The sequence below is a fragment of the Crocodylus porosus genome, unplaced genomic scaffold, assembly GCF_001723895.1.
Source record: "Crocodylus porosus isolate Cpor-Errol unplaced genomic scaffold, CroPor_comp1, whole genome shotgun sequence".
NCBI classification, from domain to species: domain Eukaryota; kingdom Metazoa; phylum Chordata; order Crocodylia; family Crocodylidae; genus Crocodylus; species Crocodylus porosus.
Window position 1 is genome coordinate 122,047,973 of NW_017728931.1, and position 13,552 is coordinate 122,061,524.

Consider the following 13,552-nt stretch of genomic DNA (forward strand, 5'->3'; position numbering starts at 1 on the left):
GAGTATCTGTAGCAAGATGTCCCAGAATGTCTTCACTACTGTATTTCTGGATATGAAGCATGTGAATGGCAGTGGGTAAGCAGGGCATGCTCAGAAGTATCCTTCCAGGGGCACACTGGCAACACGGTTTAGAGATGTTCTGAGAGGAAATGTGGTCGTTCTAAAAATTGTCAGTCCTGTGTCCTGGTCATTTGTTACACCAGCATATCACAAGAGGGAATGGGGAAAGGCAGTATTGAAGAAAGCAGTTATATTGTAGAGAAAAGTATAGGGACCGATAGATATGTTGTAATAATAACCTCTATTAGAGCAAGAATCCAGCTGCCTGGATTGTTCAATTTTGCAATATATTCACTTTCTGCATGAAAATTTTCCAGACTTAGACTTCCCTTTTTTTGAGTGTTATATGTGGATTTGTATTTCTGTGTTTAAAATACTAGGGAAATATAATGTATTGTTCTGGTCTGAAATAATGTTTGATTGTCTATTTAATAGACATGTAATAATTGGAAAAGGAGACGGTTAAGATTATGCATGTAACCTTGATAGTTTCCTGCCTTTGGAGTAACAGACCATGAGATTGTAGTGTTCTTTTAAGGAAGATGTTTTATGGAATTATCTCTATTGTTTGTTAGCTAATTATAATTGTTACTTATGCCCCTTTCCCCAGCACTAACTAAGAATGAATTGTACTCTTCAGCTTTTCCAGAAAGTCCACTACAAAGTCACACTTGTGAGACAATGGTGTGAAGATCCTAATGTTGACCACCTTTTAGAAAGTAGTGCCCCTACATTGTATACAACCAGTCATACAACCAGTCTGCTATAGAACTAAGTGTTCAGAACTGAAACAATAAATGGGCTGTGAAGCCTCAACTTTCTCCTTTTTTTGTAAGCTGCAGTGGACCTTCTCTTTATGCAGACAGATTTCCATATAGCTTTTCTGTGCTTTTCTCTCCTGTAGTTATTTACTTTTTTTAGGGTTTTCTGAAGGCTCTGAGGTTTTGGTACTTTAGGGTTTTCAGAGACAGACACACACACACACACACACACTCTCGCTCTCGCTCTCTCTGCATAGATATATTGTTATTCTATGCAGTTGCACAGTTAATAACTCTGACAAAGCAGAGTAGGCCATATGGCTGATCCACTACTCAAAAGTCTGTCAGGAAGAATCTAAAGCATATTCTTTTCTTCTAGGCTTGTGATATAAAATGTGCAAACTTAGTTTAATTTGCTTTGGGGGGAGACTCACTCCTTGTTGAGTGCTTTTTATCACAGGTTTTTCTAGTTGCCTAAGGCATTTGCTTCTCAATAGATTTAAGGCCATCTACTCTGGCTTCAAACATGAACCTCACACGTAGACACTGTAAAAGTCTGTTCTCAGGCAGACAGTAATTTTCTTCCCCCAACCAATCAAACCCTTTAATTATTTTTGTTAATTTTCCCTGAACTATTTCAAATAGTCAGTATGTATTTGATAAGTTTACCAAAACAGATCTTATTATTCCAGCTGTGGCACTTTTCAGGGCTAGATTTTTTTCTTCTTTGTGTTGGTGACCCACTTTCCTATTCTGGCTTTATTCTGCCTTCCTTCATTGCCCCAGTATGCACACACTTTTCCAGTTTACTGCTAGCTCCACCCAACTCCTGGTTCTTATCTGGTTGAATAAGATTTAAGCAGTCCCTGGGGTTAAGTGGCACATGCGGGGGTCATTGTCAGTGTCTCACAATAAGACAGAGAACATAATAACTGCCATATACTGGGTCAGGTCATAGGACTATCTTGCCCAGCCGCCTGTGGCCACCAGAAGGCACGACCACTTCCCCCTGGCCACTGCTAGAGCTGCAGGGCCCAGGAGCACTAGGAGCCGGATGAGCTAATGCAGGCTCCTGCTTTTCCCACCACTACCACCACCTTGCCTGTACCTACAGCCCCCCCCCCCTTCTGGCAGCCACCACCTGCTGCCTCCGCTGCCTGCAGCAAGAGGGGACCCACAATGCCAGTGAGGCCCGTCCACGAGAAACCACCACCTGCTGTTCTTCTAGCTGCTCCAGCAACACCCCTGTGTTTATTGTCCTGTGCTCCATTCCCCTTCTCCCAAAGTTTTATGAGTGTCTAAGGAAGCCAGCAGCATGCTTTCCCTCCTGTGTATCCTTGTATCTTTTTGTGTTTACCTCCCAGCCCCTTACATACATCCCCTCATCCCCCAAAACAACCCCCCCACACACCCAGTGCAGCCAGAGGAGGCACCCTGGATTTCCCTGGAGCAAGCCATCCACTTTCATTATGGCAGAGGGGGAACATACAGCTCCCTCTCCTGCACCCCACCAACCTCTTCCCACCTGGCCTCCCATGGCATGGCAAGAGCCCCCTGAGGGGGCTGCCATGCTGGTGGCATCCAACCAGAAGCCAGCCAATGAGATGGGGGAGACCTCGGAGGGCCAGGGGATTCCTGCTAGCCAGTCTCTCTTGAAGGGGACTACAGGGCTCCCTAAACTAAACAGAAGAAGGGAAAAGGCAAAGGCTCCTTGTCCTCCTCCACAGGGGATGGGAAAGGAAAAGGGCTTGGGAACAAAGCCAAATCAGCAACACCTGCAGAGACGATTTTTTCAGCTCTGCAAGCCTGGCTGCTCAGCCCAGCAGCTGAAGCTGTGCCTGGGTGGCTGCAGGGAAATGTGCAGCCTCAGAGCTTGGGCCCTCCACCTCCTCCACCCACATCACCTCAGACAACTGGGGCCTACTCCCCACCTTCAGCAGGTGCCATGGGGTACACTGTAACATGCTGTCTCATGGGGAACTTCAGTCACCCTTATATCTCCTGAAAAGGCAATACAGCAGTGTGGTGGCAATCCAGGAAGGTTTTGAAGAGTGTTGGGGACAACTTCCTGGTGCAAGTGCTGGAGCAGCCAACTAGGGGCCATCCTCTTCTTGACCTGCTGCTCACAAACGGAAGAGTTGGTGGGGAATATAGTGATGGATGACAACTTAGGCAACAGTGACCACTACATGATTGAGTTCAGCATCCTGAGGAAAGAAGGGATGGAGAGCAGCAGACTAAGGACCCTGGAATTCAGAAAAGCAGACTTTGACTTGCTCAGGGAACTCATGGGCAGGATCCCTTGGGAAGCCAGTCTGATGGGAAGAAAAGTCCAGGAGAGCTGGCTGTACTTTAAAAAAAGACTTACTGAGAGTGCAGGAACAAACCATCCCGATGTGCAGGAAGACTAGCAAGTATGACAGAACCAGTTTGACTTAGCGAGGAACTCTTCAGTAAACTAAATCACAAAAAGGAAGTTTCTAAGAAGTGGAAACTTAGATAAATAACTAGGGAAGAATAAGATCATTGCTCAGGCATGCAGGGATGCAGTCAGGAAAGCCAAAGCAGAATTGGAATTGTAGTTAGCAAGGGATGTGAAGGGTAACAGGAAGGATTTCTACATGTGTGTTGGTAGCAAGAGGAGGATCAAGGAACGTGTGGGTCCCTTATCCAATGGGGGGGAGGAACGTTGTGACAGGATGCAGAAAAAGCTGAAGTACTCAGTGCCTCTTTTGTCTCAGTCTTCACAGATAAGGTTAGTTCCCAGACTATTGCACTGGGCAGTAGTTTGGGGAGGAGGTGAGCTGCACTCAGAGGGCAGCAGCAGGCCTTTCCCTTGGCCTGGAGATGGTGGGATGTGGGAAGGTGTGCATCAGATAGTACTATCACTGCTACAACCAGGGGGCACACCAAACAGTGGGAGGAGGCTAGAGAGCAGCTTGAAAAGGAAGTGCTGGAGAGGTGCCTGGCCACATGACCCGGACAGCCTGTTCCTCTGAGGAGAGTGTTGGGAAGAGCTCAGAGCTACTGAGCTCTGGATGACTGCTCCACCTGCAGCGTGTTTGCCCTCTCGTGTGTCCAGCTCCTCTGGGAGATGAGCTGTGGCTCCCACTTCTTCTGTGCCCTGGAGAAGAGGAGGAGTGCCAAGAAGTATATTGCTTGCCTCTTGGCGGAGGGCAGCAACCCCCTCATGCATCTCAGTGAGCAGTATGAAGGGGCGAGGGCTTTCTACGTGGCTCTCTTCTTGCCTAATCCAACTGATGCCAACACCTGCCAAGTCTTGTGGGTGGGACTGCTGTTGGGAAGCATAGGTGACAAGGACCAGCTAGAGGATCCTCTCACATTGGCTGAGCTCTTGGATGCCTGCACCTGATGACCACCAACAAAATGCCAGGCATCGACAGGCTGACTGTGGAGTTCTACTGCATCTTCTGAGAGGTCCTTGGACAGGACCTTGCTACCATGTGGGCTGAATCGGAGGGGGATGGGGGCCATGCAGGAAGGCTGTCCTAACTTTGCTGCCAAAAGGGGAACCCCCACTGTCCTGAGGAACTGGTGCCCAGTCTCGCTTCTCTGTATGGATTATAAGGTCATAGTGAAAGCCATCTCACTGTGCCTGAGGTCTGTGTAGGCAGACGATTCACCCTGACCAGACACACAGGGTTCCAAGACAGTCCATCTTCAACAATCTGTACCTGGTGTATGACCTCCTCATGTTTGCTCGCAAGGATGACCTGTCATTCACCCCCCCTGTCCCTCAACCAGGAGAAGGCGTTTGGTGGATCACAGGTACCTCACAGGTATGATGAGGCCATTCAGTTTCAGTCCTTATTTCATGCAGTTTTTCCAGGTGCTGTACATGTCCACAGAGTGTATGGTGAAGCTCAATTGGATGTTGACAGAGTCCATCTAGTTCAGGCAGGGAGAGATCAAGGTTATCCACGGTCAGGCTAGCTCTACACCATCGCCTTGGAGCTGTTCCTCTGCCTCTTTTGCGAGTGGGTGATGGGACTGGTGCTCAAGGAGCCAGCCAGGAGGGTGGTCCTGTCAGCATATGCCAGTGATGTGCTCCTTGCCATCTAGGACCCAGGCAATGTGATGTGAGATGGAGAACTACTAGTCCATCTACTCTGCAGCCTCCTCTACCCAAGTCAACTGGTCAGTAGCTGTGGCCTGATGGTGGGTGATGGATGGCAGGTGAGCTCACTTCCACCTGCGCTCCAGAACATCCAATGGAAAGAGGGCTGGCTGCTCTATCTGGGGATCTTGTCCCACAATCACCCCTCCCTGCTGGAGACCTGGCATCAGCTAGAGGTCAGGGTGTCTGAGCAGCTGTGGGTATGGGTGGGCCTGCTTCAGTGTCTCTCCCTTTGTGGGAGGGCACTAGTCATCAACCAGCTGGTTCTGTCCATGTTCTGGCACTGCTTCAACACACTGACCAAACTCCCAGAGCTTCTAGCCAGTCTTCAGAAATGGACACTGGAGTTCTCTCTGGGACAGCTTTGGGTCCCCGCAAGTATCTTGAGCCTCCCTTTATGGGAGGGCAAACAGGGCCTGGTCTGCCTCTGCAGCCAGGTCCACACCTTCCGTCTTCAGGCCTTGCAGTGTCAGGTGAACAGTACCAGTAGGCAGGCAATGTGGTGCCTTATCAGACACACCATCCTGCACCACCTCTGAGGGTTCCGATACAACTGGCAGCCCTTCTGTCTGCAAGGTCTTCCCAAGCGAGACCTGGAAGAGCTGCTGGATTTCTGTCAGGACCTCCTCAGGGCCTGGAAGTTGGTCTCTGTCTCTAGGTCCCCAGACATGGTCACCTAGGGCTCTGACCTCCTCAATGAGCCCCTGCTGAAAATCCCCCAGATGATGGTACTGGCAACAGAGGTGTCCTCAGTGTGCCAGAGGATGGTCCTGGCCAACATCACTTGTATAGGAGACCTGGACTATACCAGGCAGAGGTGGGGTGGATTTTTCTGCACTGGTCTGGCAAATAGAAGTGCTCTCTCCAGGAGGTAAAGGCTGCCCTTGTTTATATCAACCAGGTCCTGCACAAGGGCAGTCCCCACTCCCCAGTACCCGCAACTCTCTGGAGCTAGTCCTGAGGCCGCTGCTTTGGCAGGCCTCACAGCACTCCCTGCCCTGCCATCTTAGCAGACTGGGGGATACCAAGTTGCCTCTGAGCAACCCACTGCCTCCAGCTCTACATGCTTGTGCTCTACACAGTCCATCCCTGCTCCAACAAGTGGCGGGACACCCTGGGTAAAGGGTGGGTGACAAGGATCCCTGGTGGACAAGTCCGTATTCAAACTTGATCCCTTGAGTCACCGGGGACCTCAGCTTGCAGCTTCTCCATGGAGCTGTTGCCACGGGTGTGTATCTTGTGCACTTTGTGGACACCCCTGACATCTGGCACTTTTGCCAAAAGAGGGAGACCCTGGTACACATCTATCTTGGGTGTACCAGGTTGCCATCTCTCTTTCTTCTTCTCCAGTATCTCCTGCTGACGTTCTGGCTGCACTTCTCCCTGCACCTCTTTGTCATGCATTCCCTGTCTGTGGCCCTACCCAGCCCCAGGACCTCCTAATTAACCTCCTTCTGACTGGCCAAATTGGCCATCTAGAAGACCAGGAAGGTGGCTTTGGCTGGGGGAAACTGAGCAAATGTGGGACCGTCTTCCTGTCGTTCCTTCATTCACGTCTCTAAACAAAGTTACACTGGTTGGCATCCACGGGCTCCCTCGACTCATTTGGGGGCAGTGGGAAGTGGCCATTGTCCCCTTCCAAATCCCTTATTAACCTGTGATTTCACTGTCATCCTTGTTTTCTTTTTATTTGTCCCAAGTAATGAGTTGGTGTGTCCCCAGTGGCCTCCCTTATTAAAGGAGGTTCATAGTTTTTTGTGATGGGAAGAAGACCATGGCCTATGGCCCATCAAATAGGCCTGTGTCACAGTACCAGAGCTGATGTTGAAAGAGAGGTATGACCAGTGTTTTTTCCCCACTGCCTCTTGCTCTTGCAGCCTCCAGCATTTAGTCTAGGAATTTCTGATTCAGAGGCTGTACCCTTAATTCCCATGCTCAATAGCAACCGATGCACTAGGGAGGCAAGGCAGTACATACCCAAGAGTCTAGACCTGACCCGGCTGCAGCACAATTGGAATTAATTTTCTGTCAGCCATTCACTTCCAGATATGACAGGTTGGTTTATTATTCTTTTCCTTATATGTAATACACCTTTTAGAGGAGATTTTTTTTTTCCAAATTTCTTTTTAAAAAGGAATATGAGCAAGTGTTCTTTACTTATTTCTTATAAGATAGATAATTTTCTGTGGAATACTTTTTTATCCTTTTTTTTTTTTCCAAAGACAGCTAATTGTTTTAGGTCTATAGACATTTTTAAGGAGTCAAAATACTCCTAAAAAGTCATTGAGTTGCAATAGCTTATTGTAGTTTAGAATGCTTTTGTGAAAATGCACTTAGATTCTTCTCTGAGTTTGACTTTTTTTTCTTTTTTTTTTTAGTGAGTACTGCCCCACAACAAAAGCCTGTAAGTATGGTTATATAATTCTTGTTAAGTCTCTTGTTATCCTGTAGTTGATATTAACTGTTAGAACACTACCATTTTACAATCCATGTAGAAGCTTCCTTTGGCTACAGATTTTGCCCTTAAATGAGCATTTTGTGCAGTCTTGTAGTCTTCACTTATTAAAACTGACTTGTTTTTCTCACATTTTAATATGTCAAAATCAATCCTGAAATTCTGTTTTAAGAGTTGAGAGGTTTTTTTCTCTCGTAGTAAAGATGTATTTATTTAAAATAGGATGAAATGTGGTCTTTAGGCACTACCAGTTTTAAATAGTGTTTACCCAATGGTAAATTGTATACATGTTTGAGCAGTTCATAGCTGGGATAATGGCCTCATGGAAGGAAGTTACATTACTACTTTTCATCTTTTATATGGAATAATTAATTAGGTCCTATTCTTGCCAAAAATGTATGCATGTACTTTGTGGTATTTCTTGTATAGTATACCAGTCCTTGTATTGTATTATATACCATATTTACTTAAATTCAAGATAACCCAGAATTTAAGACGCGTTCCCAATAATTAGATGCTATATATATGGAAAATTTATAAAATTATAACAATTTTCCTGGTATAGAATCTAATTACCTGAGTTTTGTCTTGAATTTGACCCTCTCCCATTGCTACAGCAGGTGCTGAGACACTCAGACAGCCCCCTTATCCTGTGCCCCCCCTCCTCCTTTCCTCCCCCTGCAGCCCTTCTCCTCGTTACTGTCAGACTCTGTTTGGTCTGTGTTCCCTCCCTGAGCACATGGAAGTGAAGGGCAACTTGAAATATAGGAGGCGAAAAAATACTGACTTTGAAATAATCATACCTGTAGTAATTTGCATATAGACAAATTACTATGGATACTATAGACTTAGATCATCAGAATTGGTGCATTTTACCTTTTATGAATACTGCTGCAAGTTTCAGCATAGGTACTCCATAAACGTACTTTTTGAGTAGTATATACCTACTTATGCTATACTTATGCCAAACTGTGTATGATATTACTTCAAAGCCAAAAGGCTCATGATTTATCATATAGCCATTGGACTGGGCCTCAGCAGTCAACAATATTTCAAGCCATGGTGACCTCACAGCCCAGCACTACTCAATACACGTGTGTACTCCAGATACCTCTCACAAAGGCTCCATGTGCTAATCAGCTCCCCACTCAAAACTGAAACTAGGTTTTCTGGTCATAAGTTCTGGGATCTTCCAAAAATTGAGATGCGGATGAGGCATGGGGCCACCTGGTCTGGCTTCACCTCGTGGAGGGCAGTGCCACCCCAGTCATATGCAGTGGGGTAAGAAAGGGGGTGACAGCCTCTCATCTACTTAGGCTGACAAGGTCCTTTGTGTGAATCTGGTATCTTTTATTAGACCAACTTAAAGTGTTGGGAAACAATTTTTAAGCAAGCTTTCAGGTTCAAAAACCCTTTGTCAGGCTGAGGAAGTTTCAGTAGTTGGTGTGTGCTTTTCCTGGATGGAATGAAAAGTAAAGAAGCCAGAGGCTGGGCTGGTGTGCATACCAGATAAGCAGTCAGTGAAGATGTAGATTGAGGAATCAATGGGTGAGAGACGGGCTGGGGCGGGGAAGAGAAGGGGGATGAATAGTGGAGAAGTACCTGGGGAGTTAGATGTCAGGCAGGTTATAATGTGTCATAAATCCAATGTCTATATTTAGTCCATGATTTTTAGTATCCAGGAGGTTGATGAAGTAGAGTTCATAGGCTCATCTCTGGGAAGTGTTTTATAAGTTTATTTTGAGGATCAGGACTGAGAGATTGGAGAGAGAGTGGTTTATGACACATTATAACCTGCCTGACATCTGACTCCCCAGGTACTTCTCCACTGTTCATCCCCTTTCTCTCCCCCCAGCCCAGCCTATCTCTCACCCATTGACTCCTCAATCTACATCTTCATTGACTGCCTATCCTGTATGCTTACCAGACCAGCCTCTGGCTTCTTTACTTTTCAGTCCATCCAGGAAGAACACACACCAACTGCTGAAACTTCCTGAGCCTGACAAAGGGTTTTTGAACCCAAAAACTTGCTTAAAAAATGTTTTCCAACTATTTAAGTTGGTTTAATAAAAGATATCAGATTCACCCAAAGAACCTTGTCTGTCAATGTCCTCAGACCAACATGGCTACAATCTACACCCCTGTCTTATGTACTTAGACATTTGTTGATGTTTGCCAGATATTTAAGGCTGGTGAAGGAATGGACATAATTGGAAATGGGAAAGAAAGGTGCTGATCAGCTGTGGGAATGAAGAAGATAAAATGTATTTGATGTAGTGTTTCACCATGAGCTGAAACATAGTGCTGAAGGGGACTGGGTGCAATGGGCATTATATCTTACTAGCCTGTTGCCCATCAAGAGTGACGGGGGCAGAGCAGGCGGGGATGGAGCCCCATGCTCCCCCTTCCCCCCCCATCTGGAGAGAAGCAGGGCTGACAGGGCAGGGCAGGGGAACAGTGGGCCCAAATGGCCTCACCCCCCCAATAGCATCCCAACCCTGCTCCCCCACCCCCGCACTGCTGTTGCCATCATCTCCAAGGAGCAAGGAGGGAGGCGAGACCAGCTCCAGTGGCCTTGTTCCCCTTCCTCTGTTCCACTGTCACCACCTGCAGGGAGGGCGAGGCCAGCTGTGCTGGCCTTTCCTCCCCCGCCCCGCTCTGTCCCCTGTATCGCCGCCATCATGGCAGCACACTGCCACCTGTCTAAACACTTCTTAATGCAAATAAAGCATTATGGACAGACAGACAGATTAAGGCTTTTATAATATTAGAATTCCAGTGGGCTGCAGTAACCTAGCCTTGTGGTAGGTTCCCATCACTGAGCATATGCTCAGCAATTTAATGATAGACTGTGTATTTAATGAAGCTTTCTTGTACATGAATATAAGACAAAGGGTTTTTTTTCCTCTTGCTGATTGGAGGGAAAACTTAATCTTATATTTGAGTAAATATGGGACATGGACTATATTTCATCCCTTTAGTGTAAGGGCCTTGGACATTAAACAGAAGTATCTTTTTTTCAAAAGCAGTTAATTTACTTTAAAAGCATCTGCCAAACAATCAGCACGGTTTAGTGATATCACAAAATGAAGCATATCTAAATTCTTATCTCCTTTGTGTATGCCTTTTTAATAGGCCCATCATCCATTTACTGGTTTCTGACTCTGCTTGTAATTTCTTTTAGAAATTACGAATATTCTATGAGAGCCCTAGAGAACAGAATTTTTTTTTCTTTGTTCCTGCATTTAACAGTGTATTTCTGAATGATCAGAAGAGGAAAACTTAAGGCTCTGCTATGTCTTTAAATTAAAGCTGGATAGAAGCTAGGTATAGAGTTGTTGCACATTTTCAAGCACTAACTTTGTAGCTGGTTGCCTCTGTAGCTAGGTAGTCATTTTTATTGTATGATAAATTCTTTGCATGTGTGGCTGGTTTTAAATTTATTGTTCAGTTAACCAGCTAATTGCATAATATATGTAAAGTGTAGCAAGGCCCTTACTTATTTATTACGGGAGACTCAGTAGCGTAAACTTGAAGCCAAAATGAAAAAAAAAATCCGCTGTAGTGAAACTACCTCATCCTGTTAGCTCTGTTTTAAATTTTTCTCTGTTGTTATTGTTTCTGCATTTTTTATTGCTTATGAGGTATAAAATTGGGGCTTATCATCGCCACCTCCTACTGTCTGCTAGATTGTGGCAAGTAATATATAAGAAACTTCTCAGTTTCACAGAGGTATAGTTAAACCACTGCGGATTGATTTCAAAATATTTTTTCACCATTTGTCAACCATTTGGGTTTCTTGACATTGCATCTTACTTTTGTTGATCGTTACCAACTATGTTTTATTAAGCTGGACTAGCAAAGGAGCAGTAACTGACACATGTAGATTATACTAGCCAAGTACCTTCCATGTGCAAAAGCATAATCAATAGTTGGTTAAAATTTAAAGATGTTGCTGTTAGCAGGGTTATATGAATCATGGGAACTGTACCTCATCATCTTATATGTACTCTCCCTTTTTATTAATTTAGAAAAGTACTCCTTGCATGAGGTTATATAGCATTTTTCCTTTGTGTAACACAAAATGCTTTTTATATTGAAAAGAAAAGGGAGAACACAGATCTTAAATATGGTACGTTACCTCCAGAATTTGCAATAGTTATTGCACAATACCTGAATTTTAATATGAGACGCTTGAAAGTAAAACTGGTTGAGTTTTTAATAATGTTTATTGCAGGTTGGTAAAATATCGAAAAACAAAAAGAAAAAACTGAAGAAAAAACAGAAGAGGCAAGCTGAGCTGCTAGAGAAACGCCTGCAGGAAATAGAGGAACTAGAGCGAGAAGCTGAAAGGAAAAAAATAGAAGAAAATGTAACCTCAGCAGTACCATCAAATGAGCAAGAAGATGAATACCACCCAGAGGTCAAACTAAAAACAGCTGATTTAGAGGAGGTAGCAGATGAAGAGCCTGGGAATGATGATGGTTAGTAATATCTACTTTATTGAAACTGGAACAGTTTCATAATCTGAAATGAAGTGTAATTGTTCTCCCTGCCTGGTATATTTAATTATTAATTAAACATACAACATTTCCTAAACTAATAGGCTTTAACACATCTACTCGATTGTTACACTATAGATAACATTGCACTTTCATGGGAGAGAAATGGAGGAATGAAGGTTTGGGGCAGAATTCTGTTTCCTTTTGCGCATCCAAATGACAGTTTACTAGCTAGCTATATGGCAGCTGGCTGTTTTGGGCCTTTGCTTTATGCTTTGAAAGTGTAAACCTCCATACGTAGACTGAGTAGGAGACATACTAGGTACAAACGCACGTGCGTGCACGCGCAGGCGCACCCCCCCCCCCCCCCCCGCCCTATGGCTTTGTGTACACACATAACTCAGGTACACGCATAAGTTCTGGAAGAAATGGGGGATATGGGCCTCCTATGTTTCAGCCCTAGTAGCTGAGTAGTTAAAAGTGTTCACCCAGGTAGTTAGAGACTTGGGGTGCCTGTAGACTTGTGCGATGCCTGCCCTGATGTGCTGAAATTACAGCACATTGGAGCAGACTTGATTAATAGAGTCTGCTGAAGTGTGCTGATTAGCATGCTTCAGAAGCCCAGCGTCTTGTGTATTCAGCATTCCTGCGGTTCAAAATGGCAGCGGGGACACTTTAACTAAAACTCATGGAATGAGCTTTAGTTAAAGTGCCCCCACCATCATTTCAAAGTGCGGGGACATTGGATACACGAAACACTGTGGGCACTTTAATTAGAGTGGCTCCCGAGAGCGTTTTTAAAGCACCCCCACCCACAGAACAAGTATAAAGATGCCCTTTGGTTTTAGGCTACCTTCACCTAGATGGTCTTCAAGCCTGCATGGCTCTGACTTCTAGCACAGTGCTCTAACAACCTAGCCACAGGTTATACATATCCCTGCATTCATATCCCTGCACTGTAAATTACTGCAGGGGGCGCCACATAACCCACCCCTTTAATCTCTTTGTATTAAATTGCAGCAGGGGGCCCCGCACACCGTTAAACACTGCTATAGACCAGTAATGCGTATCTCTCAGCTTGCTGCAATGTACAGGTGACAGAGTGGTGCAATTTCATTCATTTAATTGTCATTTAATCAATTTAATCAATTTCATTATTTCTTAACCCATATTTTTGCACATTTTAAAATTTGTTTTGAATTTTTTATACCAATATTTTTAATTTTTTTATTCTTACTTTATTCTTACACTTTTCATTCCCATCTTTATTTTTACTCTTATCTTATATTTTATTTTCCTATTTCTATGTTGTTAAGTAAACTTTATTTCATGTGTAAATCTGCCTGTTTGTTTTATTTCACTCAACCACCCCTAGGATCAGGGTGCTCGAAATTCTCTAAGCACATATAGTATGCGTATAAATCTGTCCCTATAAATTTCTTCTATATATCTTTGTGCGGATATTGGAGTGCTGTGGTGCACTAATTGGAACTCCAGAATACATTTTCTGATTATCTCACGGGGGTCCCAATCCCGGAAGACACCTGGAACCCCCCCTTTTACACCCACATTCCTGCATTCATATCCCTGCACTGTTGGGGGTCATTGTTTTGTTTAGTGTTTCCCTTCCATCCCC

General features: G+C 44.8%; 1 protein-coding gene across 9 annotated transcripts in view; it reads left to right on the plus strand.

Moving 5' to 3' along the window:
• Positions 1-13,552, plus strand: part of SRPK2 (SRSF protein kinase 2) — a 269,647-nt gene that overhangs the window by 212,555 nt on the left and 43,540 nt on the right. For all 9 annotated transcript variants that reach the window (XM_019543576.1, XM_019543583.1, XM_019543582.1 and 6 more), the window contains 2 exons: positions 7,338-7,363; positions 11,652-11,898. In XM_019543576.1, the coding sequence (XP_019399121.1) occupies positions 7,338-7,363; positions 11,652-11,898 (273 nt within the window). The remainder of the gene's footprint in view (positions 1-7,337; positions 7,364-11,651; positions 11,899-13,552) is intronic.